The 27488-nt window shown below is 37.5% G+C and overlaps 3 protein-coding genes across 4 annotated transcripts; all 3 read left to right on the top strand.

Moving 5' to 3' along the window:
* The first annotated feature begins 1455 nt into the window (after nucleotides 1-1455).
* On the top strand, nucleotides 1456-2869 carry LOC103977715 (heat stress transcription factor B-2b). Its single transcript, XM_009393306.3, has 2 exons — nucleotides 1456-1819; nucleotides 1911-2869. The coding sequence occupies exons 1-2, from the start codon at nucleotides 1556-1558 to the stop codon at nucleotides 2532-2534; spliced, it is 888 nt and encodes a 295-aa protein (XP_009391581.2). The 5' UTR covers nucleotides 1456-1555; the 3' UTR covers nucleotides 2535-2869.
* Nucleotides 2870-13084: 10215 nt separating this feature from the next.
* Nucleotides 13085-16331, top strand: LOC135610434 (F-box protein PP2-A13-like). Its single transcript, XM_065104937.1, has 3 exons — nucleotides 13085-13591; nucleotides 13790-13908; nucleotides 15647-16331. The coding sequence occupies exons 1-3, from the start codon at nucleotides 13262-13264 to the stop codon at nucleotides 16074-16076; spliced, it is 879 nt and encodes a 292-aa protein (XP_064961009.1). The 5' UTR covers nucleotides 13085-13261; the 3' UTR covers nucleotides 16077-16331.
* Nucleotides 16332-17270: 939 nt separating this feature from the next.
* On the top strand, nucleotides 17271-22124 carry LOC103976038 (peroxisomal membrane protein 11-5). 2 transcript variants are annotated; one of them, XM_009391220.3, is made up of 8 exons: nucleotides 17271-17408; nucleotides 20557-20755; nucleotides 20843-20917; nucleotides 20997-21071; nucleotides 21166-21246; nucleotides 21402-21476; nucleotides 21560-21733; nucleotides 21823-22124. In XM_009391220.3, exons 2-8 carry the CDS (start codon nucleotides 20561-20563, stop codon nucleotides 21856-21858), a joined length of 711 nt encoding a protein of 236 aa, XP_009389495.1. In that variant the 5' UTR covers nucleotides 17271-17408; nucleotides 20557-20560; the 3' UTR covers nucleotides 21859-22124. The 2 variants fall into 2 exon arrangements, with proteins under 2 accessions (XP_009389495.1, XP_064961008.1); XM_065104936.1 differs by having other exon boundaries at nucleotides 17318-17408; nucleotides 20495-20755.
* Nucleotides 22125-27488: the final 5364 nt, after the last annotated feature.

The following is a 27488-nucleotide window of genomic DNA, read 5'->3' as shown; positions in this document are numbered from 1 at the left end:
CGAGCACTTCAAATCCAACTTGTCCACACCAATCACACACGCAAGTGAATATGATCCATTGAAAGATCTTCGACTCTTCTAGATTTTGGGATGTCGCGGTGATCGTCAAAGTACTTTTTGAGTACGACAGTTATTTGTTCTACACGAAATTGAAATAACTTGCAGACAGCTGCAGGATTCTACTGTTTCAGATTTCCCCTCCCCTCCCCCCCCCCCCCCCTTCGTCTTCTAAGCTTTACTTATATTAACAATAAAATGGATTTAGTCGATATGATTTCTTCGGTTTCCAAACTTGCTTACAAATGGCCACGGGTGTATCGATCAACTGTCTTTTATTTAAAGTTTCATGATGCTATGATGCTCTTATTGGATTTGCCACATTCGTCGGACAAATAGATTTGAAAGCCTAATCATAAAAGGGAACCAATCACCCGAACAATTTTACATGTTATTTTTCCTATCTCGGATACCGTGTGGTCTGTTCCATCAAATTCTCTCGTGATTTCCCATGTTTTCTGTTTCCGTTGAAAGCTGTTGTATTATCGATTAAAATATATAATTATGATCAAGATTATGACAATATTGATCACATGTTGTTCTTTTTCTCACTCTATTTTGTCGTCATTGTTGTGGGTTATAATCATCTTTTATCTTTGAAAAAAATAAATTATTTTTTGTAAATATTTATGCTCTTAAATTGGGTCAACAAAGTTGGTTCGCGTCTCATCATCCACCATTCATGGCTTTCTCCAAGTGGCCCAAATTTCGAAGGGCCGAGTCACTTCAAAGCTATGCATCAATTCCATGTGGACGCTACTGCACGAGAACACTTTAGTACAATTCCTGGCTTTAGACCACGTGGAATGATGACGTGACAGCTTCCACGGAGTCTCCAAGTCGGGCGCCGTTCAACTTTTGAGATTTCTGGCCGCCGTTCTTGGAAGATATTTCGGAGGCGTGCACGTGAACGGCACCGCCCGCCACAGTCACATCCAAACCCCGAAACGATTGAAGTCAGGAAGACGACCGCCGCCGCAGTAGGAGGAGGAATGGAAGGCACAGGTTAGCCGTATCCGGATCTGCTGAGAGAGGAGTAAAAGCTTCTGCAGTAGCGGTTGAGGCTTATGATCGCCATCCTCCTCCATCATCAATTTGACCGCTGCCATTAATGCAATAGGATGAATCCTCCACTGTCGTAACCGTCTCCGATGTACATTTCGCACAAGGCGGATGGATAAGCCTTCTCATATCAAGACGAGGCTGAGAGTCCCACCTCCGGGTCGCGCACGTGGAGATTCGTGCCGTGGAATTTGATGGAATTCTAAGTCGCTCTTGCGGTTGGATTTGCACCTTCCCGGGATGTAGCGTATCTCTTTCCCATTAGGCGACCGACGCGTGTCGATTCGTACTATAGGTACAACTTCCCGGAACCTTCTGGAAAATAACGTAGCCTCTCGACCCGATCGTTTCCCACCGCCATCCGCGTTACCTTACCTCCGCCGTGTTCCATCTGCCCTACTAAAACCTTTGGCTGGCGAGCTATCCTTGCCCTCGCATGGGTCCACGGACACGAGCACCGCGGGCGCCTGGTGAGGAGGCGGCCGAGGTGGCGCCGGACCCGCAGCGGACGGTGCCGACGCCGTTCCTGGCAAAGACGTACCAGCTGGTCGACGATCCCTCCATCGACGACGTCATCTCATGGAACGAGGACGGCTCCGCCTTCGTGGTGTGGCGCCCCGCCGAGTTCTCCCTCGACGTCCTCCCCAACTACTTCAAGCACAACAACTTCTCCAGCTTCGTCCGCCAGCTCAACACCTACGTGCGCTCGCCGTGCTCTTTGATTCGATTCGATTGACTTCTCCTTTTCTTCGGTGTCAAAAAAAGGGGTTTTTTCGGTTTGGAATTGGTAGGGGTTTCGGAAGACCGTGCCGGATCGATGGGAGTTCGCCAACGAGTGCTTCCGCCGAGGCGAGAAGCGGCTTCTCTGCGAAATCCAGCGCCGGAAGTTGTTGCCCACGCCTGGCCTCGCGGAGGTTCCCGCGGCTGCTCCTACTAATCGTATCGGATCGCCATCGAGTTCCGGAGGCGACCAGGTCCTGTTCACGAACCCTTCCTCTGGCCGCGTGCGACTGCCAGCGGCGGCCGAGGGGGGCAGTGGCGGAGCCTCGGAGATCGCGGAGGAGAACGAGCGGCTGCGGCGGGAGAACGAGCAGCTCTCCCGGGAGCTCGACCAGACGAAGGGCCTCTGCAACGACATCCTCCAGCTCATGTCCGTGTACGCGCCACGCCGGGGAAACGGCGAGGCAGCCGACGAAGGAGGAGCGTCGACATCTCATCCCCCAGAAACGGGAAGGTCGTCGAATGGGGACGAGGAGGAAGAAGGGGAGGACGAGGTCGCGGCGAAGGAGGCGGAGGCGGAGCCGGAGGGGAGTTCCGGCCGGGGCGAGGGCCCAAGACTCTTCGGCGTGTCGATCGGTTTCAAGCGGAACCGCGGAAAAGAAGAGAGCGCCTCGGACGCTGTCGCCGAACAGTGACGAGAGACAGCGGAGCACAACGGTTGATGCTTCGGACCGTACCGCGCCGTGCTTGCGGCGGGGTCGACGGCGCTCGGGCGAGGAGGCCAGTGCTGGCGGAAGATCCGAAGCACTCGTTAGGATCCGAAGCTTAGGATGTTTGTTGGTTAGCTTTCTTTTTCTTTTTTCATTATTTTTTCTGTTTACTTTGAAGATTTTCCTTTTTCTGATCTAAATCTCGGCAGTGATTAATCTCAATACACTTCCGCAGGGATAATTTACCGGTAAGAATTATTATTTGTTCTGTAGAACACCTCTATTTTCACTATTTATTGCAGAGTATTTTTCTGATGTTCCAATATTGTCTTATTTTTATTTTTTTTTCTCTATTTAATCAATCCAATTTTTTTCTCTTAATTCAAATCAACAAACAATAAAATAAGATCGGTCAATTTTTAGGGAAACTTTAGAGAAAAAAAAGGACAAGAAAAACTAAAACAGTAAAACACTTGTGTAGGATAAAGGAAATATATGATAGCATATTAGGATTACTTTCTAGTAGAAGAAAAGCCTAAATCGGTTAGATCAATCAATTATTGAAACCTATACGATGAAATATATATGTAATACAAGTCGTATAGTTATTTCGATTGTTTAAACCATACCATATTCGAGTCACCTCAATCAGGAATTACAAATTCATGTTTGAATTTGGCTCATACTTTCCTTTTTTGTGAATGAGCCAAATCTAGTCAAACACAGTGTCCAAGTATTACTTCTCGGAAGTAAGCCAATTGTTTTGGTATCCTCAACAATGATCGTATTAAAACTTTCATGGTGCATGAAATAAGCTACTACAGACGTGAGACTCCATTAGTTTCACTAGTCGTTGATGATTGCTAAGGGATAATTATAGTGACAGCCAAAATGGCATCTAACTATAGTTTTGTAGCGAGAAAACTTGTTTGTTGATTATGTATAATCTGAGATTTTAAATACTGATCAAATTAGTACATTAGATGTAATATCGATATAAAAAGATATTGCTACTAGTACATACTAATATAATATATTTAATGATATAGGTTGATGTGACAGTACGGCAGCTTATATTTTAATACTATATTATCAAAATCAATATTAAAACAATCAATTAAAATATAGATATCATAGTACTGTAGCTCATCCCATCATATCCTATGATCTCGATTTGTCGAGGTGCCCACAAAAGAGTTTTTTCTATTTGTTCATTATGATGCCTAAGTTGGTAGAACTTTAATATTCAGTCTAGAGAATATATATATATATATATATATATATATATATATATATATATATATATATATATATACTTTCTAATAAAAAATATTGATAAATTTTATCGTGTTCTTGTCACATTAGTCTGCATGTATCAAGTTCTAAAAAGGATGAATGTAGCACTAACCTTCCCATATTCAATTATTTGTGCCAAATCATTCAATTTACCAAGTTATGTTTGTAGCACTCACCATGTGTTCCATTGTGGTGTCAAGTCTTGAGATTGATGTGAAAAGGCAGTAATCATAAATTATTTAGCTTGAGAAGAGCTCACAACACTCCAAGTGATGGGATGTTTGTCACTTGGTCATCTTGCTAGCAGTTCAACTTTGCTTATGATGTACGGCATTGACATTTTCATTTGAGCTGAAGTCTTCTTACATGGCCTGATCAGCGAAGATGAATTAAATAAGTTGACAATAAGCAGCAAATGTCAATGATCTCAGTGTTTCTTCTGAGATCTCATTATATGCAAAAATAACTTAGCTGAATGATTTCGAATGAGTGATTGGAACCAATGCAATCCAACACACAAATAGCTACCTTTGGCTTGTCCCATCAAAGCTGACTGCCATAACGGTGAAGCTCCCGGAAGAGTTGAAGTTGATAACATAAAGAATGACAACTTGTGGGGATTAGCTTTTGACTGCAAACCTTTGTGGTCAGCAGGGAAGAATCCTCATCTTGCTAAAGTCCAGTGGTAGAAATCAGCCCTAAGACTGCATAAAGATATCAAATGACATTTAGTATGAGTAGGCCATTTCTCCAATTTGGAATTATGGTAGAATTATACATTGATCTAATCCAGATTCAGCATAATTAACCTCACAACAACGTCTGGAAAATCTTGTTTTGCCTCTTCAATGTAGCAAATCTCTTCAACCACATGCACTATGACTTGCACCTGGCAAATGTCTAGAATGCTTTTCTGATTTAGACGTATTAAAATGTATGCCAAGAACTTGCAATTTTTTGTGTGAATAATGTGCTCCTTTAAGAGAAGCTCATGAAGTTGTGACTACCAAATTGAACTTCTGAAGATTGAGAAGCATATTGGACATGAATATGGCTTGTTTATTTAAAATTCTTTTAGGACTAAAAATATTGAAAGACCAATTAACAACAATATGCAACTCAATGGCCTAATTAATTAATATTCAAAATTTCAAGATTAGTAGTAACTTAGTTTTTTTCACACCTTTTACCAACAGAGATTACCCCTAACCAATATTTTAAAATAAATAGCATACTATTGTTCAAGATATATATGAGAATTGTTAATTTACTTTCATTACATGGTTAGACATTCCTTTATTTGTAAATGTACATTGTAACTAATTTATAGAAATATTTAAATAGGCGTGTGTGTGTATGTATATATGTATATATATATGTGTGTATATATATGTATATATATATATACACACACATATGGTCATCTTTTAATTGTCAGCATTCTTATCTTGGAGTCATCTTTTAATTATTGGAGTGTTGATACAATGATCAACTTATGGAGCTATAAAATAGACTTGTTATTGGATTTCTTTTAATTATTAGGTCAAAAAAATCTGAATAATTTAAGTTAAATTTGTGGACTAATAAACCCAAACTATATATACTTCATTAAACCTCAATCTCTCATGTAATTCTCAACATTAAAGATCCTCACAACAATTTGTTCTCAAACTTCTTCATAGCTTCATTTGTAGAATGATATACCTATATGGAGATTAATATAATCACAACCGTAAAGCTCGATGCTTCCATAAGAGTCTACCTTCTTTAACCTAACTTTTCTTTGCCTCATTATGGAGAGATTTGTGGGCTTGATGCAGCTATCCTCTAAAGAGGAAGACATCTTGGTCGTCTTTGATCAGAATACATGAAGACTTCTCACTCTTTTGACACATTTGTGAGGTTGCCAAAGGAGTTCTTTTGTGCCTTCAAATTATGAAGACCTCTTACTCTCAAGAAAGAGAGGTTAGCTTGGAAGAGGTTGAGTTATAAGTGCAATGACTTGGTAGGTGAATGAGATAAATTAGTTGGCTTCTCTTGTATTAGGTATGAGGGGATGAACGCATCAAATGATGTATAAACCTCCTGTAATACTATTATATATTTGAAATAATGGAATAATGCATTCCAATCATGTGACATGATCTCAGAGCCATCAGAGAGAAAAATACAACGAGTCTTAGTATCATTCCAAGCCCTTTGTTGTCTTGGGATCCAATCAATGGCTTAATTCCTTCTTGTCTTGGGGTCCATTTTGTTCTGTTCCAATGACAATATTCCTACACTTCAAATGCCTAAATGAGTTGCTTAGCTAAGATCCAATGATGCAATTTGCTGAAGGAGTGCATTATTTTCCTTGTCTACTAATTTTTTTTCTTAGGAGTTCTTCTTGTTTATTATTCTTAGTATCAGAATTGGTTGTAGATCGAATTCGAGAACTAGATCTTTGAGGAGGACAAATGCTTTTTTGGGATGATCCTAAACGGTCTCTCGCATTACGAGTGGCATCTATATGACTAGCGTTGAAATATAATTGATAAGACTAGTTCAATACTCAAGTCAATTCAACGTCTAATGTGATTTTAAAATTTTGAATCATAAGTAAGAGAATATTATTTATAGAGTGACGAAGAAAACATTCTTGATATGAAAAAATATTTTTTTTCCGAAGATTGTTCGCTAAAACTTAATATCGAATCATATGTCATTCTGTTTTAGGAAAAGAAATGAGAAGTAGACCTTTGTTTTCATTAATGTTTTGTTCTTCTAACACACTGAAAGTGATTAGATGCTCACCTCCTATTTTGTTTTGGTTGCAATATCCAAACTTTTGGGTTCTTCCTCAAGCAAATAAATGCCAATAATGTCACTTCTACATTGAGATCATGCTCAGAAACATTTACTTTCAATTAAGCACACATTACTTCTAAATGTATCGGCCATATTTCATGTCCCCATGCAATGATACAATATATATATATATATATATATATATATATATATATATATATATATATATATATATATATATATATATATATATATATATATATATATATATTGCATATGCCAATATAACCTGTAATGTTCTCAGCTTAAATTTTCCTCATGGTTGAGTGGATTCTTTTCATCCATCAACTGCCCTTCTCCTCTCTCTCTCTCTCTCTCTCTCTCTCATTCTCATGGAGAAAAGTGAAACTTAAATTAAGAATCTTTCTAGTTAGACAAACGAAAAGGTCTTTTGTCAGACTGTAGTCACCACCTTGATGTTAAAACCAGCTCGGAAGCAAAGGTGATGCCCCATCATTTTCCATCTGCATGCAGCTGCCTCCATTGATTCGTGTTCCCTGCACACCAAAGCCTGGTCGAAGAAGAGTCTCCATCATCCATCTAGTTTTAACCTGATGTCACTTTCTCCTGCTTTGTATCGTTTGATCCAAAGAAACGCAGACAGTAGCAGTCTGAACCAGATTTTTTCTTCTGTGCCAGTCTTGGAGATGGACTACAACATGAGAAAATTTCTCTCTTCCATGACACCACAAATCTAATAGTGTACCTTAGTCTTGAAAAGAATATCATATATTCAAATACAATCATCATATTAATTAGTTTAGCTAATAAAGATTTTAATAATTTATCATAAATTTTTTTATAAAAATTATTATTATTATTATTATTATTATTATCTTTCATATGAATTTTTATTAATATTCATATATATATATATATATATATATATATATATATATATATATATATATATATGATATGATATGATATGATATGATATGATATGATGAAGTCGACTGAACTTAGTGACATATTAGGATTTTCTTTTACTTTGTTATACGAAGAAAGTTGACTATTGATTGGATTAAATTAAACTATGACGAAGATTGGATAATGCTGCTATTATATTTTCGAATTGTAGCAATTTTATCAACCGAATAACAGATATATTTTACGATGATGGTTGATATAAAAAAAATAGATAGTCTCTTTTTTCACGATAAATTTTGAATAGTACTAGGAATATTTTATAACTAATGTTTGTGATGAGTCATCTCACATGTATTTTGTGAAAAGAATTATATAGCAAACTGATTGCCACTCAAACTAGGATCAATGATTTTTCTAATATTTGAAGGAATATATATCATCCTATTTATTTTTTAGTTTGTGTTTGCGTTGACACAAACGGATAGTATCCTTTCGATTTCATTATAAAATATTTTAATTTTTCTTATTATAAGAAAAAGGAGGTAGCAAAGGCAAAGAACAAGGCAAAGACGGAGTGGAGAACACGTCCTCTGCGTCCGCCAATGGCTGCTGGGACAAATCATCTCAACCTCCGAAACGGTGACGGTGATGCAGCTTTCACAATCTAAAGGCACCGGAAAAGCTGATGCAAAAGCGGAATGCTCACAGCCGCCCCAGTTGTCGTGATGCCATCTCCGCCACCAGCCTTCCTTGCTGCGTGCGTGTGTGCGGCCTGCCCTACCTCACCGTTCGCACAGCCATTGCGTTCCTCTTTTTGCTGCTGCTGCTTCTTGTTAGGTTGTGTTTGGAATCGGGCAAAAGGCACCCTTGTCGATGTCAAGTGTGCGACGAGAATGATGATAGGATCTATGATGGATTCGTGTCACTTGCCGACAGACTCTGACTTCACTGTCGAATCACAAGATATTTCCGGGTTGACGGTGATGGGATGACCAACCTCACAGGATGTTTGAGGTTGGAATCATCGAAGGATGTGGTGCCATGGCATTCGGAGGAGATATTATGTTTGCCAAGAAAGATTTGAGATGCAGCGATTGCTGGGCTGCGGTTTTAATGCAGAGTTTGGATGTCATGTTCGAATAAAACAATGGACAGTAAAATTCTCAAATATTTTATTTGTTATCATTTTTTACATGAGATAACTACACTTGTAGGTTTGATCCTTTCGACACATGTATATGTTTTATTTATATCATTATATTTGAATTTAGAATATATTTATATGATCAATATTGTGGGTTAATCAAACATTCTCATTATCACTCTCTTTTTAAGTAATAGCTTTTCATTTATGGTTCAAAATCTAAAATCTTTTTTAATCTTGGATTTGTCAATAGTTTAAGTATCGGAGTAATCATGTTTATAATATAATAAGAGACTCATCATAAAAGAGTCATCCTAAAGCAATATCCAACCGCTTTAAGGATAACATTCGGATTGACTTGACTCAATAATAAAACATATATGATCATATTTTAATTTAAAATAAATAGTTAAATAATTAATTATATTTATATTCGAGTTTGGACAAAATTTATTAATAATCTCGAGTAATCATCCTTTATACTTGTCTATAACTCATTATCAAATTATAATAAAGCCTTAAAAATATTAATTAATAAATTATTAGAAGCTCAACACTGGTTTACAAAATTGGAAGTTAGCTACTACAAATACAAATTACTAAATACATTCTTGAAAAATCTATGTAGGTCAAAAAGGACCATTATAATGTAAGCATAAAAATCATTTCTATACTACTTTTATGCAAAAAAAAATTAATGTCAAAATCTAAAATTAAATAATAATATATCTAAATTTAATGAACACTATACTCCATAACAACTCTTACTAACGCATAATGGCTTTGCAACCATTGTTTGTTGTCTAAAGAATTAACTTATCTTTTACTTTACCACTTGCTCTTATTTATTACCATGTTCATTCTCTTCTTGTTTACTTTATTCTCTATAGTCTTCTCCTAGTTTGATTATTGACTTCTTCTTTAACATCTCGCTTACATACTTTCTTCTCTTAATCCAAACTTAAAAGCTAATTGACTAACTTGGCTTGTATTAAAGATAGAAGTAGACTAAGCATTTTGATGCTATTTAGACTAATTTGCAAGCATACCATCATTGGATTCGAAAAATATAGTAATATTGATCTATAAAAAAAAAACTAGATTTATATTCTCTCTCTTTTTATCTTTGGACCACTATGAATAATGGATTAAAGATTAAAAAAAAAAAGGGAGAAGATACGTAGTCTTTCATTGATTGATTCACGTGACTAAGGAAAGATATGAATCTCTCAATAATATTATGTATCTATATGTTGTATTATATTTTAGGTCCTTAGGATGTCTTGTTTATTTATAGACGAAAATAGATAGTCTAAGATAAGTAATTAAGAGTGTCTCTTCTATCAAGTTTATCTTCTAAAAAATTATACCATAATTAATTTTTTTATTATTAGATAAATATAATTATATCTAAAATATATCTTACATAATTAGATAGGATCATATAATCTAATATATAAATCATTATTAACACCTAACAACTTAAGTAGTTCTAATATTAAGTAAACAAAAAGATTGTTCAAAATGAGCTTCTAAAAATAAGAGAGTCGAGTTAGATACATAACATCCATATAAAAAATAATTATTATTAGTGATGTAAAAAAGTAAAGTAGATCTAAAAATATTATTAATAATTATAAATAAATATTTAAATAATTTTAATTTAATTGAAGTTATAATTTTTAACCTAATCGATCATAAATTTATTTAGATATGATATAGGAAATGCTCACCCCAATCAAGACTTAACATATGACAATCAAATCAGGACTTTCCATAGTCGGCCTAATATGAAATTTTTTTAAAAATATTTTACTCATATTATAGAATATTTTTTCTTATTAAATCGATTATAAAATCTCATCGGATCATGATAATTGAGGTCAATTATAGTTTTACTTAAAATTTTTATTTTTTTATTTTTATGATTAACTAAAGAGTCGAAGAGATCATGTTAAAAACCGCACTTGAGCTTAATTTTTTTTTTAATGTAAGTCGATATTTGCTCCCGTATCTCAAATCTTCTTGGTTCTATTTAATTTTCTAACACATATAAATTCCAATCAAATCTCAAACATCAATAATATCTCTTACGTCAGGATATTGAAACTTGTTTGACAACTCCATTTGACTCTAATAATTATTGGACAAATCCATTCGATTCTAATAACTGTATTTATTTATAGCCACTGTTCGATGCGCACCCACATAGAAACTAAGAAAAAGCAACCATGGTTTCCTTTAGCTCGTAGTTGTTGGTAGTTGTTGGTGGCATACAATGACATTAATTGCCACTGCATCTCCATAGTCAACCATGTCCAAGAAAGTTTGCAGTAGAAGATGGAGATGACGCGGAAAACTAGCAACAAGAAGAGACTCAAAGATGGAAGCAAACCAGTAAAAGATGAAGTGGTGGCCATTTGGTGCACCATTGCTTCCCATAAACTTCCATGCATTCTTTTTATGACCAGCAAATGTAATGTAAAGAAAGAAGTGCACGCCATACTTTCAAAAGGGTACTTAAAAAAGATCAAAGGAAGGGACAAAGGAAGCTTATGTTGTCCATGACTTTTTGGTGCCTCATTTCTTCCCTTTCGGTGGTGCTTTGTTGGATTCATTTTGTTACATTTGAGATAACAATAATTATAATTTTGTACTCTTATTCCTATAGTGTCCTCACTCATTAATTAAGCATTGCTAACATTGTTTAGTATACGAAGTGGAGTGCCAAGCATGTGACTAGAGAAATAACTTATGTAAGCTGGAGTATATTAATAATGACATGAGGGAAACATCAAATTATTAATTTGATGTGCTCCTTAATTTCTAACAACATATTGTACTGTTGACAAATAATTCAAGGTGGATTGATATCTATGGGTTGAAATCATGGTTTCATTTTTTTTCTCTCATATTATAATTAAAATGTTTGCTCCTTTAGACTCCCTCTAATCATCTTTCTTTCTTTCGATTCCATAAGACTAATTATATATTATCTATATTATCCTTTAGCATCATGGTTCTTATATTTAAAAAATTTATATTAAAATCTTTATAATTCTGAGATTAAAATAAATAACTCCGTTTGTCCTAACACCATCAGTTGTATTGATGAAAAACATAATATGTAACTCGATCGACACGAAAATGATAGACAAAAGGATAATTCTAATATATTTTTTAAAAAATATTAAAATTATATTTTTATCAATAAAATCGTTAGAAACATAAGAAATGTTAAAACTATTTTTTTTACTAATCATTTTTGTACTAATTTAACATGTGATATCACATATTGTGTTTTCTATCAATACAACTAATAACGTTACTATAAATATAATTATTTGTTCTATTTTTAAAATTACAAGGAACATAATATAAATTTTTTAAGTATAGAGATCGTGATGTTAATAGGATCCAAATATAAGGAATAACTTATAATTAGCCCTTTGGTGATAAATTGAAAATTCAACGGTAGTCCGCTATACCAAATTTTATTTGACCTTACAAAGAGAAAAGTCTTGCCTCCGACTAAGTAGATTGGAAAATTGAATTGATCTATTTTGGTGGCATCCGACGCTCACTAAGGGATCTGGTCAACGTCAGAATTCTGGAAGAAAGAATGGATGCATTGAGTCTACTTAGTCAATTTAGAGGCAAGGCTGTCGTTGAATCTCTAGTCTATCACTCAAAATTCATCTTATCGAGATACCGAGATTATGAGGTTAAGATGAAGCAGGTTTTGTAGGATTTCCAGCGACAGTAGTAAGATTTAAGCTATTCTTTGATTGAATTGTTCAATCATAGAACTGGAAAGGCGATTCTAACATATTTGTCCTCTTTTTAGACATGAGGTGGCTTTCGATAAGTGTACAAACTGGTATCTCAATCGAGCATCAACTTTATGGATCCAATTAATTGTGTTGTGACAGGTAAGACGTACCCCTTTGCTATCCCATTCTTCTCTGCATCCTTGCCATGATTCAATTAGATTTTTAATTCATTTAATAATAATTAATATTATTTTTTTAAAAGAATTTTTTTTTTTTTTTGGAAATGGACTCGAATATGAGATATATAATAAATAAGACAGTAAGTGTGAATTTTGATGTGTCGGCGGATACCAAACTCTCTCAGAAGGGGAAGGGGGAAAACGCGCTTACTTTTTACGCCACTCGGTCGGTAATAACAATTGGGCGTAGCTGCTGACGCGATCCAACGTGTCATGGTCCGGAAACACCGCGACATGTTGACGGGTCGCCGTTCAACAGAATGCTGCAGGGGTATCTGTGTCATTTCGCCTGTCCCCGTCATCGCGCCTTTATACTTTGCCTCCGCCTCCCATTGTCTGCGCCTCTCTTCCGTCGCCGCCCGATCGAGCTTCCCTCGATACCCTCCTCCTCCTCCTTTCGCGGTCTTGACAGATCCGGAACCGGCGCCGAATGCTTCGTCCTTGTTCATCGTCTCCGGAGCCCTGATTTTTGTTTTGTTTTTTGGTTGCCGCGGATTGGATATCTTTTGCGAGCTCGGATTGGGTGGCTTGGTGCTGTCGATGGGCGCCGGGGCGTCGAGCATCACGGGGCCGGATGGGGAGACGGGGGGCCACGAGACGGGGCTCGGGGACCTGCCGGAAAGCTGCGTCGCCGCTGTGCTGCTCCACCTCGACCCTCCGGAGATCTGCCGTGCGGCGCGGCTCAGCCGGACGTTCCGGGGCGCTGCCTCGGCGGACTTCGTCTGGAAGGCGAAGCTCCCGGAGAACTACGTGCATCTGATGGAATTGGCCTGCGGTGGGAAGAGCCCGAGTAGCAGAAAGCGGCGCCTTTTCTTGAAGGAGATTTATGCGCGGCTGTGCCGGCCGAATCCCCTCGATGGGGGCACCAAGGTGAGATTTTTTTTTCTTGATTATATTCTATGGATATACGAAATTTTGTTTTAGGTAGGTATCTGTGTGGTCGACCACTTGGATCTTTGGGTTAAAATGGATTTTGTCTTGTATAATTCTGTAGAAGGAAGTGAATAAATTGGTCATCTTCTTCCTAATTTAGGGCTTAATTTATGTTTTTTTTACTTTGGATTTAAGGAATTCTGGCTTGAAAAGAACCGGGGTGGCGTTTGCATGTCAATTTCCTCAAAGGCGTTGCTTATTACAGGGATTGATGACAGAAGATACTGGAATCATATCTCGACGGACGAATCCAGGTACATCAATTGAATGACGCTAATTGTTATTTGATTCGGTTCTGTTCCTCTTTATTTCAACGGATGATAGGCAATTAATTTGTCTGATTACTTGATGTGATGTAGTTTTTGCTTTATTTTCTTTCTAATCAAACAATCTTTTTAAAGGTGGAATTGAGTAGTCCAAAAATGATCTTCCTAAACATTACTTCGAACATATCATCTACTTAACCTCTCTTTCGATATCCTCAGTCAATTTTGCCTTGCAAGAAAAAAAAAAGTCAATCTTGCTTGGCTTTGTCACAGTTACAAAAGTTTGTCTGAACAGGCATCTATAAATAGAAGATTGTTTAACCCTATTTTACATGATTGGTTCACTCATATCTATAATTCTGTGTTTGCTGGGTTTTGTGAAATTCTTGGCATTTGCACATAGTGCATACATGATTATATATGATTTTTGGCCATTCTCCTTTGTTGAAGAACTGTCAGATGTATTTTTGTTAAAGAATTTGTGGGCAATCTTTATGTGGTTTATCTAGGTTTATTTTTACCTAGCTGATTTCGGTAGTTAGGAATATTAGGTGATTTCCAAATGCAGCTATAAGATCACCTTCCTGTATATTAATCATCATGGTTAGACTGAAATGCCAGACACTGTTGCAGGCAGACATCATTATTTGTTGGAAAATGACCATGTGTATTAATATGAAATGAACATGTAATACATCGAGCAAAGAAGGATTAAATGTGGTCCTTTTTCTATCATTTTTGGGATATCCCATTCGTTTAAAATTTCTTAAAAGTTCCATTCATCCTTCTTCCAGCACTTCAGATTCTTGACAGCTTACTGGTGGCTTTTCAGGACGTCCCATGTCTTTCCTTTGTATTCGTGTCTTGGTATTATTGCTTCTTCTGTAGTACATTTTAAAGAAAACAAAGTGAAATGAAGGAAAAACAAGAATTGCTGATGGTGGACTCCTTTCTATAATAGATTTCCAACCTCTGATTGTAAAAAAGACAAGATTTGCTGAGGTTAGCCGAGAATTGAGCACAAAGTTGTTGATATTAGGTTGAGAGGGGATGTCTTTTTGAGTCATTGAGTTGTGGTGAATGACAATGGACTCGTAAAGCCAATTTATTTAAAAAGATAAGGACTGACGATTAATATTTTTATTGGTGAATTGGTTCCTATGAAATAAGCTGCACCTAAATTTCTGTCTTTGATGTTGTCTTTAACTGTTAAACTGTGGTAATCTTTATGCAATTGCATCTTGTACTATGTGGATGAGGACTAGTGCATACTTAATCGTGTGGATTTGAAGTAAGCTTGTTAGTCATTTATCTAGAAAGCAAGAAGATTTCTTCCAGCCATGCTGTTGCATATTGATACTTTCCTACTCTTTTCTTTTGCCTTGTACCGCCTCTTTGCAATGGTAATAATTCTGTTGATGTGCGTGGGCTTGTTACATGTATTGCAGAAGTGTCACCTCTTTTGAGGGTTTGACAGGGTTGAAGTTGTCTTGCTTTCTTTGGGATATATATTTGTCATTTTAATTAACTTTATGCACCAGTAATTGAATTTACTCAATCAGAATGAGATGATGTATTGATCAAGTTGGTGTTGGTATAGGCTGATTGAAATTGAAAACACATATGACTTACCTTTAATTTTCTAGTGTTGTGATCCTGATGCATTTGATAACATACTGCTCTAAGTGAAAACGCATATGACTTACCTTTAATTTTCTCTTTGCAGATTCCATACAGTTGCTTATCTTCAGCAAACTTGGTGGTTCGAGGTGGATGGGGAAATAGATTTCTGCTTCCCTGCTGGTGCTTACAGCCTGTTCTTCCGGCTCCATCTGGGTCGAATCTCCAAGCGACTTGGCCGTCGGATCTGCAGCTTCGAACATGTCCATGGATGGGATACAAAACCAGTGCACTTTCAGCTGTCAACTTCAGAGGGTCAGATTGCTACATCTCATCGTTATTTAGATGAACCTGGGAGATGGATCCTCTGCCATGCTGGAGATTTTGTTGTGGAAAACTCGAATGTGTCAACCAAGCTCGAATTCTCAATGACGCAAATTGATTGTACACACACAAAGGGTGGCATCTGCGTTGACTCAGTGTTGATATATCCCAAAGGATTCATGCAGGAAAAAATCTTTACCTCCAGCTTATAACCATTTTGAGTGTGGTCTCTAAACAACAACCTCGATGTAGGAACAGTAGAAGGTAGCAAGTTCGCTCTGTTCCCTAGTCATATTTATATAGGGTGCATGGCAATGTCTGTATATGAGTCCCCATTCTCATTTTTATTGAGAATGGGTATTCGGTGATGGTTTTGTTCGAGGACTACCAAGACTTCTTCTAAAGGACACTTCTTTGAGTAAATCTTTTACATAGTTTAGGCAAATTGAGTGACATGGTTTCGGCTATGACGGATGTAATCCAGTTATAAATCTTTCATGCACCCAAGTTGTTCTCAGTGCTCTCACATTAATGTATACTTTTGTGTGCGTGCGTCGCGTGCGCACAACACTGCCGGATGTAATTGTGAGGTAAATTGTATACGATCCGTCATTCATTTTCATGGTATTGTGACTTCTACCAAATCATATATGCTAAAGCTAAAGGTTCTTTCTCCAATAAACTTTTGCATTCACTAAGCAAAAAATAGAGATGAATAAAATGTCATGTCATCTTGATTATTATTATTTTTTGTCTGTATTGAAGATGTTCATATGTCAGGACAAGATTTTTAAGATTATAGTGCTATTATCATCCGAATCAAAGCATGATGGATTTAACCTACGAAAAGTTTAAATTACAGGCTCTTTACTCACTAAACTAACCTACACTCGACACATTTGATTGATGGATTTAACCGTACCAATCGATGAAATGTTAGGTTTTAGCACTTCGATCAACGTAATGATTTTTGGGAAATTAATCTTTGCCTTTTCTTACCTTCCGATAGTGAATTTGGAGATGCATATAAACTTAATATTGCTTCCCCTATAACAGCATTCCATCAAAACGTGCCATCGAAATCTCGCAGTCTTATACCACGCACCGAGCACCGATCAACCCAAATGCCTACGTGACAGGTCATATAAAAATGGTGATGGCTGTATGAGGCGCCTCATTTTAGCCGCACCAAATCCAAGAGAAGGAACCTGATGACACGGCAGGCCAACACCCAGCCTGCGGCACGTCACGCTTCCTCAAGATTTCTCCTTAATTAACAGACGTACCTGTCCTCTTATTGGACGATGAGTTGCCCAAACTTAAATCTTGCTGGGGCCCAGCAGTGGTTCCAATGGTAGATCAGGTAGTTTAATGACTAAATAAGATAGACAGATAAGCATCAGTCTATTTTTGAAAGAGTTTCGTTTCTCTCTCTCTCATCGCCAAAACAAAGCGACTTAATAGAATACGGAGGCGGCGGTAGTGTTGCCCCCTTTCAACGAATCCCTGTAGCTCTTCTTCCTTCCTCTTCCGCTTCTTTCAAGGTATCTCTCTCGCTCGCCCCATTCTTCTCGCAAGATTCAATCAACCGTTAACGAGATCTGGGAACTATTAATTTGTTTCTGGAGAATTTTCTTTTTTATGTGATTTGTCTTGTATTTATTGCCAATTCTCCGATTTATGATTTATGTTGCCCCGTTCTGTGCGCATCATGGATGGATTGCGATTTGTGCGATATTTAGATCGCTAGCTTTATTCCGTCGTCATCTTGCGGTTTAACAATCGATCGTTCATGAATCGAGTGCTTGTGGTGGTAATGAGTGGATCCCTAGCAGTGATTGATGTGATATATGATCCGATGATATGTTCGTACATGTGCCTTTTGTTCAGCTTGCGCGATCGATTTATATGCCTTCCATGTTTCTAATCGTTAGGCTACGGTCAAAGCATGTTAAAATTCGATGCGGTTTATTCCCAACATTTTGTGCCCTAAAAATGACATTTGTAGATTCTGCCATCCAAGCATAATTACGCGCCATTTTTTTTTATCATCTTGTTTGCAAACGTGATACTCTGATCGGCAGGTCTCAAGATAACAGCATGATTGAGATATTGTTATTAGTTATTACTCTTGATTATCAAATTCCTGGTATTTTTTACATGAACTTTCACGATGCTTGTTGTTTGCTGATCATACTGTTTCATTTGATGATGGTTTATTTGATATATTGTTGAACTTGTGCTACTGAGACATGCTAGAAAATACAGTTCTAACCTAAGAAAAACTAATACCAATCTCAACATAAAGTGCAAATTTAGCAATATCAGGAGAAGATTCATGGCATGGTCAACAAAAGATAGACAAGAATTTAGTATTAGAGCTTTGGATTCTCTGTCATCTAGCATGAAGGCAATATTAATGAAGATAGCATTCACATATTTGAAGTTGGATAATCATGGAAAGAGACATCAATGGGCAATCATTTTTTGTTTATTTCTTAAGATTTGTTTGTCTTGATGATATTTACACATTATCAATGGAATAGTAAAAATGAGGAAAACAAAGTCTGAACTTCATGACATCTGTCAATAGTGATTCTAACTAACATGGCATAAAAATGAAGAACCAATCAAGCATGTCTTATGAGTAAACTTCTCAATTGGAAACTCTGGTGAATCTCACAAAAAGAAACATACATGTGATTTTTGTTAGAATCAAAGATTTTAGAATGTAGATCAATTTGATTGCTTAGTAGGATACCCAGTTAACTCAGGCAACAGATAATTATCATAGATGTAGTCCATGTCCATCATAACTGTTTATCACTGGCCGGCGATGCAATTATAAGACCTTATGTCTATATTTAGTACACAATCTAGAAGTATACTTGATGTGGAACCATTTTGATTCTTTTTTTCTTGAATAATATTTTTTAGGATTTCTTTTGTAAATTTCTCACATGAGAATATTTATTACAATGCTATATATGTTATCACGATTGCCAAAGAAGAAACAAGAAAGCCAAACAAAAAGGAATGAGTCAATAATTGGTCTGATTGATGATCCTAATGAACAAGTAGTTTAACATTGAATTTGATTGAAGATATCAAATTCAATCAGATTGTAGATGGATGAAAGTCTTTCAATCAGATATATCATCAAAAAAAGAGATTTTTCTTTAGATCAAGTCTCTAATTTTTTTTTTTCAGAGAAGTAAAAAAATAGATGATTGATTGCATCGAGACAATCGTAATCTTTTTTTATTTTTTATTTTTTATTTTTTCTTGTAATTGGGGTCTACAAAGGGATTGTACTTGGGATATGAATAAATCATAGAATTAATTAATTAAAATTATATTATCTTATGAATGGTGTGAGGTCATATTTTAAGTTCCAATGGTATGATCACATCATCCACATATGAAATGTGTGGAGGTGTATGACCTGCATCACTGGAATTTATTTTTTGAGACACAATGAGTAGTGTAATTATCTTTTTTCCCGATTTTTCACTTACTATTGTTATATTTTCTTTTCTCTTTTTCTTCCTCTGTTATCATAAAAGAAGTCTTTTGCTTGTCAAAATAGTATCGGATCTCTTCCTACATCTATAATAGACTATATGTTATCATAAATTAAATGATACTTTCTGAATACAATTTTAGTTGCTCTTTGTTGAGAAATTTATTATGATCATTAAACAATTTAAGGTGTCTCTGTGGAGTGAGACACTTTGTAATGAAAACTAAAATTCTGTCTTTGTAAGTTGTTTTACTGCAGGGCTGTATGGCTAGCTGCTTTTGATACACTTGATAAGTGTAGCAGATTAGACTCATGAACAAGCCACCAAGGACAAAATACTTGCTTGCTATGAACTAGTTACAAGATGGAAATTTACCAACTGAACACTAAAATCTGTTATTTTATTATGTCCAGGCACAAATTCTTCTTTCAAGTCAAAGCAATAGATATACCTATAGCTATGAAGAATGGACACCATATTTGAACAAACTATATTACAGATGACAACATATTAGATATACCTAATAATAAAATAATTTATTTGCTTTATTACAGATGAAAAACATTAAAGATAGACCTAGCTTGCTTGACTCGGAAGCAACTACCTCAAACAATATGCTATGCCTCTAGCCTGAAATATGTGTATTGGTATACATCATGGATTTATCACAATTTTATGACTGTCCTATGCTGGTCTGATGACTAGTATGTAGGAAAACATATTGTACTGTACCAGAATATATCAACACTTACTAATATTTTGTATGTCCTTTTATAGATATATCAGGGACAATAAGGTAAAGCATGGAAGCCAAATTATAAAACAACATCATTAGAAGCCTTTGATGCTACCATGTTCATAAAATGAAAAGTATCCATCTTGTCTATGATTAGATATTGTCATTCATTAACAGGAAAAATATTTTAAACTTGTGCACAAAAATCTGCCAAGTATTTCGGATACATTTGTATTTTACTAATTGTTAAAATAAAAGGGATTCTTTCATTCAAACATGTCTTCATTACTTTTGTCTGCTAGGTTTCTCTTTGTATTTCATAATCTTAAATCTGATTAAATTGTCTATAATATCGTTGGAATTGGTTTAGATTCTTCTTTTGACACTGCCTCCTACTGACGATTGAAATTGGGTACTATCATTGGTCATCAGACCCATGACTATCACATTAGATGCTACAAGAGCAGAGCTTGCGCTCTTGGTTTTGTATTTGAATAAAGCTGAAGCAAGAGATAAGATTTGTAGGGCTATCCAGTATGGCTCAAAATTCTTGAGCAATGGAAAGCCTGGCACCGCACAGAATGTTGATAAAACAACTAGCTTGGCACGTAAAGTGTTTCGACTTTTTAAGGTGAGATTTACTTTTTTGTGGTTGGAAATAGACGATTGAATGGTTCCTGCTTTTATGTTTTTGCAACCTCATCTCTTTAATGTGCAGTTTGTTAACGATCTACATGCTCTTATAACTCCACCATCCCCAGGATCTTCTCTCCCTGTCATTTTACTTGGAAAGGTATGTAGATAGTAATTTTTTCTGCAGTATATTTGCAGGAGGTCCTTTCCGCTTTTAGCTTACAAAATGATTTGTGCAGTCAAAAAATGCATTGTTGTCAACATTCTTATTTTTGGATCAAATTGTCTGGGCAAGCAGAACAGGGATATACAAGGTTTGGGCTTCCCGAATCAACTCTGAAATTATAATTTCTGGCCTCTTTTACATGTAAACAAGTAGAAAGACTGATTTATTCATTTGTATCAAAGAATAAAGAGCGTGCAGAGCTACTTGGCAGAATTTCTCTTTATTGTTGGATGGGATCTTCAGCATGCACCACTTTGCTTGAGGTTTGTGTCATTGCTCTGAATGTTCACCTTTTTGGACTTAAATCTTTGAAAAAACACGTGGCAAACTTTGTTGTATGATGAGTATCAGCAATTTGTTAGTATTTTGTTCCATAATCTATTGCTCAAGCATAGTTATACCTTATATCAACTTTTAGTTAGGAGAACTTGGGAGAATATCTTCAGCAGTGACGAAGTTAGAGAAGGAGCTGAAGCATGTCGACAGATCTAAGGTATGTTTGTCCATAATTCACACCATCTCTGGGTGTTTTCTTTTGTGTTCAAAATGCTCTATGTTCTCCTCGTGAAATTTCAGGATGAGCAGTACCACAACAAGATCAAGCAATTAAATCAAAGGCAGCTAGCTCTGATAAAAGCCTCCATGGATTTTGTGGTTGCTATTGGGCTGCTTCAACTGGCCCCAAAGAAGATCACACCTCGAGTGACGGGAGCCCTTGGATTCGTAACTTCTCTCATTTCCTGTTATCAGGTAGCTCTTACTAAATCAACCATAACTTTTCAAGAGAATCTCTGCAAAATTCTGATTCCCCGTTTTTTGCTGGCTTTGCTTTGCCACAGTTGCTTCCTGCACCAGCAAGGGAGAAGAAAGCATGAATGTGGCGGCAGTCTTTAAATCTTGGATATTTCTATCTGCCAAAAAATAATCTTAGATGTTATTAAGAACACTCCACATCAGGAGGAAAGACCCATAAAAGATGAAAATCCAAGTCACTGATGTATTCTGGATGACCGTTGGTAGATGTTTCTGGAAATTACGTCTGTTTGAATGCGTCAAGTACTTCTTATGTAGGGTTTTGATGCAATACTGTTAGAAGTTTATGCTTTTGTGCCTTCTAATGAAATCAAACATTTTCCTGTGATTCTGCATCTGTTTCACAACGGACACGTACTTTGGGTTCTCTTAATTTGGACCCGACTCGAGGTTCATTTGACTTCGATGTGTGATGCATCATTGAAGAGAGAGATTAGCCAGCACTTGTAAGCAACTGAGGACGTGAGAGCGAATTGTTCATAAGCTAATTTTATAAACTCACAATTCTACCTTTACCATATAGAATTTGGGTACATAAATATGTGATGCAAATGATTATATTGCATTGAAGCGGGAAATCATCATTGATGTTAATTCTACGTGGTCCAAACCCGAGGATATAGGAATATCTGAGGTGAGGAGGAAATGTTGGGCTCATAAGGTGGTCCCTATATTAAGACTGATGTTAGAAAAAAAATTTCTAACTGGATCCTTTGACGCTCAAATCAATCATTGAGGTCTTTTTAAAAGAGCCTCCAATGTAGAATCGAGAATTATTATTTATTTTGGGTCTTGTAGGGGATAATTTGTAATCACTCCAACGTTCATGTTTTGTCCACGTAGACGGTAGGGAGAGAGAGCCTTAAATAGCTTGCCTTACTTTTGTCCATGCGAGCAGACAAACTGGTGATGACATGAACTTTTCTCTGTCTACGATAGCTTCCATGTGGCACTTACGTGTCGGATGATGATTAACTATTAATATATCTCATATCATATCTCTTCCCTCCCTCCCTTAAGCGTTCTTTGGTGCTCTTGTTTAGATAAGCTCGGAGTGTGAAGTTTAATTCATTTGATAGGCCTATTGCTAACTTGCACCTTCATCCGACTCATGCCACTAGGCACATTTCGCCTTGTGCTTATGTCGTGGCAGATTTCTCTTGGTGTAGGTCGGGATTTTCTAAATTACATGCCTCAAGCACATTCCACTCTGCGCCACCACTATGGCGGATTTCTCTTGACGTGGGCCAAGTTTTCTCGACTCATGCCTTGGGCTCATTTCGCCCTATGCCTTTGCCATGGTAGATTTCTCTTGGCATAGATCAAGTTTTTCCGACTCACTCGCCTCGGGCACATTTCGCTCTGCACCTCCACCGTGATGGTGTTTTTTTTTTTTTTTTGCATGAGTTTGATTTTCCCAACTCACATGTCTTGGGCATATTTCACCTTATGCCACCACTGTGGTGGATTTTTTTTAGCGTGGGTCAGGTTTTCTCATCTCACATACCTCAAGTATATTTTGCTCTATGCCTTTGTCATGGTAGATTTTGAGTCCTCATCCCATCATGGCAGGCTTCATGTCCTTTCTCTACCATGATAGATTTTGGATCCTCCTACCGTGTGGCCTTCAAGTCCTCTCTTCGTCATGGTGGATTTCGAGTTCTCCTCTTGCCATAGTGGACTTCAAGTCCTTCCTTTGTTGTGACAAATTTTGGATCCTCCTATCGTGGCGAGCTTCAAGTCTCCCCTCATCGTCATTGATTTCGAGTCATCCTTCCACCGATTTTGGATCCTTTTATTATCAATGTCCTTTGGGAATTGCCCCGAAGTGACACTTGTTTTGATCATAAGAGAATAGAGAGATTGGCATCTTCTTTATAAATTTTCCCCCCTTCTAGGGTGGTATTCATTCTTCCATCTAAGCCTCCAAAGGCCCTAGTCTTCAGAGCCTCCCCGGAAGCTTTTAGTCTCACCCCTAGGGCCTCCTTAGGAGCATTTTATACCTTGCCCTAGTTCTTGGATGGGTGGGTTAGTCTTCCAATCCTTTGTCCTGGTGTTAGTTCTGCAACAAACTAGTCATTAGTCATCTTGCTCCATCTCAGGTCAAGATGTTTTTCATTTCTTGTACAAGTTTCTCTCGATCCTCTAGTTGCTAGTTGATCGAGGTATGTGCTTCGTCTTTAGACATTTAAAGGGTGGAGGAGGTTGTGTCCTCCCCTTTATCGGAGGAGTCATCTCCTATGAACCTAAAGGTTCTTCAGGACTTGGAGCTTATATAAAGTTCATATGACTATGACTCAATGGTAAGCATGCCTTTCTTGGATCGCTTGCAAACTAGGTATTATAATTTGGCCGAGTTTAATCTACAAGTCTCCCGACCTGGTCAATGCCCTTTCGACACCATGCTCGGGCCTTTCTGCTTATCTTGCAACACTCTCGAGGTAGGACTTCATCTTCCCCTCTACTTGATAATAGTGGTCTGCCCTTCTCAAATGACACTAAACTCGTGACACTACATAATAGTGTTCATCGAAGAATGTCGATGTGCAAATATTACTCTAACCCGAACCCTTCTTGTCACTTATTTTTTGTTATGCAAGGGGATAAGTAGCTATGACCTAGCTACTCAAGGAGGTTTCAAGGTTAATGGTGTCCTTTCCAACCACAAAAGTTGGAAAGAGTGCTTATTCATCGTGAGTTCAAGTTGAGATTGAGAATTCAACTTTGTTGAGTCGACACATTGCATTAATAATACTTATCCCTTCTTGTCAAACGTGGAGACGAGTCAAGTGCTTCAATTGAGGGACATATTCTCTTCTTCCAAGGTAGTCCAAAAGATGGATGAGGAATAGCTGATCGATGTGAGTCTTAACTCAGCTCCTCGAGGTATGACCTGAACTTCCCATCACTTCACTTCATCTTTTTTAGTCCTCAACCTTGTAATTTGGATCTCTTATAGGCATGGATCTGCACTCTTCAAAGAGGAAGGTGCCTGATTTCTCGTCAGGCATGGTGGAGTCCTGTTTGGCCTAGGTTGCCACTCACGAAACCGTCGGTAGAGGCACTAAACCCACCTTAGTCTGATTGTCACGGTAGTACTAATAAATCGATGAAGAAATATAAAATCTTTGTAAGGAAGGTCTCACGCCCTCAAAGGGATGATGCACCCAAAAAGTTATCCTAGGAAAGGGAGCCTCCAACCACTACAGGTCTTCTAGGTCTTCCACGATATGCCTACGCCACCCGGAGGTTGAAGTTCCAGGTCTTCCTTGGAGAAAAAGAAGAGCGTGCCGAGGTTGATGTTAGACTTGTGCAAAGGAAAGCCCCTACCCTTTATGGTTTTACAGTTGACCAATCTATTAGACTCAGCTCTAGATGTGCCACTGCAACTAAGGTGGGAAGGCTTAAAGGATATGCATAAGGTGCGGGACAAGGGCGTGGCTACGAAGCAATATTACCACGAGTCCTTGTGCTCGGGGATGGTGAAGCAGATCTACTGCTCCCCCTCGGAGGTCCTAATTAACACTTGCTACCAAAATTAAGTGGTGGTAAGTTAGGTGGTGGCTAGCTCCTTTAGTTTCACCTTGTTGACTTTTTTTTTTTTTACTCACAATACCACCACTACGTGACGACCCTCATTGATCGTCTCTTATTGATCATGTTTGAAACACTAGCACTATTATTCACTGGCAGTCTCTTATAGTTAATGACGTCCAAGTTGTGGTCGAAGAGTTGAAGGGGAGAGGAGCCCCTTCTACAGTCGCTGAGGTGAAGGCTTAGGCGGCTAAGCTAGCATATTAATTAGATGCCGAGCAGCACCTGGCTAGCCTAACCAAATAGCTGAAAGAGGTTCAGAGTGATAATCAAGCCATGGAGGATGAATTATTGTGACTCACCCAGGAGTTAGACTTGATGAGGATACACAACTCGGAGATTACCAATGAGGTCACATCGACTATTGGGAAGGCTCGCTAGTTAAGGGAAGCATTGGAGGTCCAGCGAATGTGCAACTCGAAGCTTACCGAGGAGGTCATGCCGGCCAATGAGGAGGCTCACACATTAAAGGAGGCCGAGTGGAATAGGATATCAAAGTATCACAAGAAAGCAATTGCTAACTATAAGGCATTCGTCGAGTTCAAGAAGGGTTTGGAGAGGACAGGGTCACCTTATACCGATTCTGGTACAAAATCATTTTGTCTCATTTCAATACGAGGTATCCTAAGCTAGAGCTTGAGGAGGATCAATTCATAGTCACCCCAAGGACTAGAACATCTCAATGTCAATCAAGATGCCCTTTGACGATAGTCTTAACTCGTCACCTCACCTTGCCACTTGATATGTCATATTCAACTTGATCTCTTTTTTGGTTGTCGGGTCAATCTATTTGACTTTTCCTTTTATCCGCCCCACTAATGCTTTATTTTGATAGATTGGGGCTTTATCTTGGATGTAGAAGTTTGTCCTAGTTAATGTAATCCTTTTAGTAATAAATTTTTTTCTTTTTTATTTGCAACTAGCACTTTAAAGATACATTATACAATCAACACCCTAGGCTTGACATGCCAATATTTGATACTTAGAGTGTCATTCTCTCCTAATTGACCTTGACTTTTCAGATAACCAGGTTCCTTAGTCCAACCTCTAGAGGGTGAACTCCTCGATCATAGGTGTATCTTAGCGCTCGTAGGTGTGTTTCGGCTCTAATTTCACTAATCAAGTCAAACCCAACTTAAAATCCCTCGGAAGTTACTTTATCAAAGCTCTCAATCTAAGATCTCGAGAAAACTATCTTGGGTGGCAGGATAGTTTTGGTGCTAAATGTAAGGCTAAATGATAATTCTCTCAAGTCATTCTTGAGTGTCATTTGAGAGGTCCATAGAATGCTTTGCATTTCATCCTCTTATGTACCATTTGTTCTAATGATCCACTTTTTTAATCCTTCGAGAATGGCTTGGTTGGTGACCTCGACGAGAAGTATTTGGCCTCGTTGTTGGAGATTTTAAATTTGAACTGGAGAGCTTGTTCATACAACTACTTGTTCAGGTCCTTTAGGACAAGTCTAGCACTACTCATTTTCGAGGTGCTGGAACCATCCATGAATAAGGTCCATGTTGAGGGGGTGTGATTATCGGCATTGACGCTGGATGAGAGAGTCAACTCTGAAATAAAATCTATCAAAGCTTGAGCCTTTATAATAGTCCTCGGTACGTATTAAATGTCGAATTCACCCAGCTCTACTGATCACCTTAACAACCACCTCGAGACATCAAATCATAAAATAGCTTGCTTGAGTGGTTGGTCAGTGATCACCTATATGACATGTGCTTGGAAGAGATGGAGCTTCCTTACTACCAGTACTAACGCAAATGTCAGTCCCTCGATAGGAGGTATCACTCATCAAGTCTACTTATGACATGGTTGACATAATAAATAGACTTCTAAATTCCCAAGTTGTCTTACACAACACCAAGCTGACAGCTTGCTCGGTGGTGACGAGATAGAGGCTTAAAGCTTTACCCGAGGTAGAGGAGAGCTGTGGCAACTAGGCAAGGTGGTATTTTAAATCTTTAAGTGCCTTCTAACACTCATCAATCTATAGGAAACTCTTTGGATTCTTCAATGCTTGGAAGAAGGATAGATATTTATCACCGAATCAAGATAGGAACTAGTTAAGCATAGCTATTTGCCCTAT

This window comes from Musa acuminata, chromosome BXJ2-4, assembly GCF_036884655.1.
Source record: "Musa acuminata AAA Group cultivar baxijiao chromosome BXJ2-4, Cavendish_Baxijiao_AAA, whole genome shotgun sequence".
Taxonomy (NCBI): Eukaryota; Viridiplantae; Streptophyta; class Magnoliopsida; order Zingiberales; family Musaceae; genus Musa; species Musa acuminata.
Note: the sequence above shows the minus strand (reverse complement) of the source record. Positions and strands in the feature narration are given on the sequence as shown.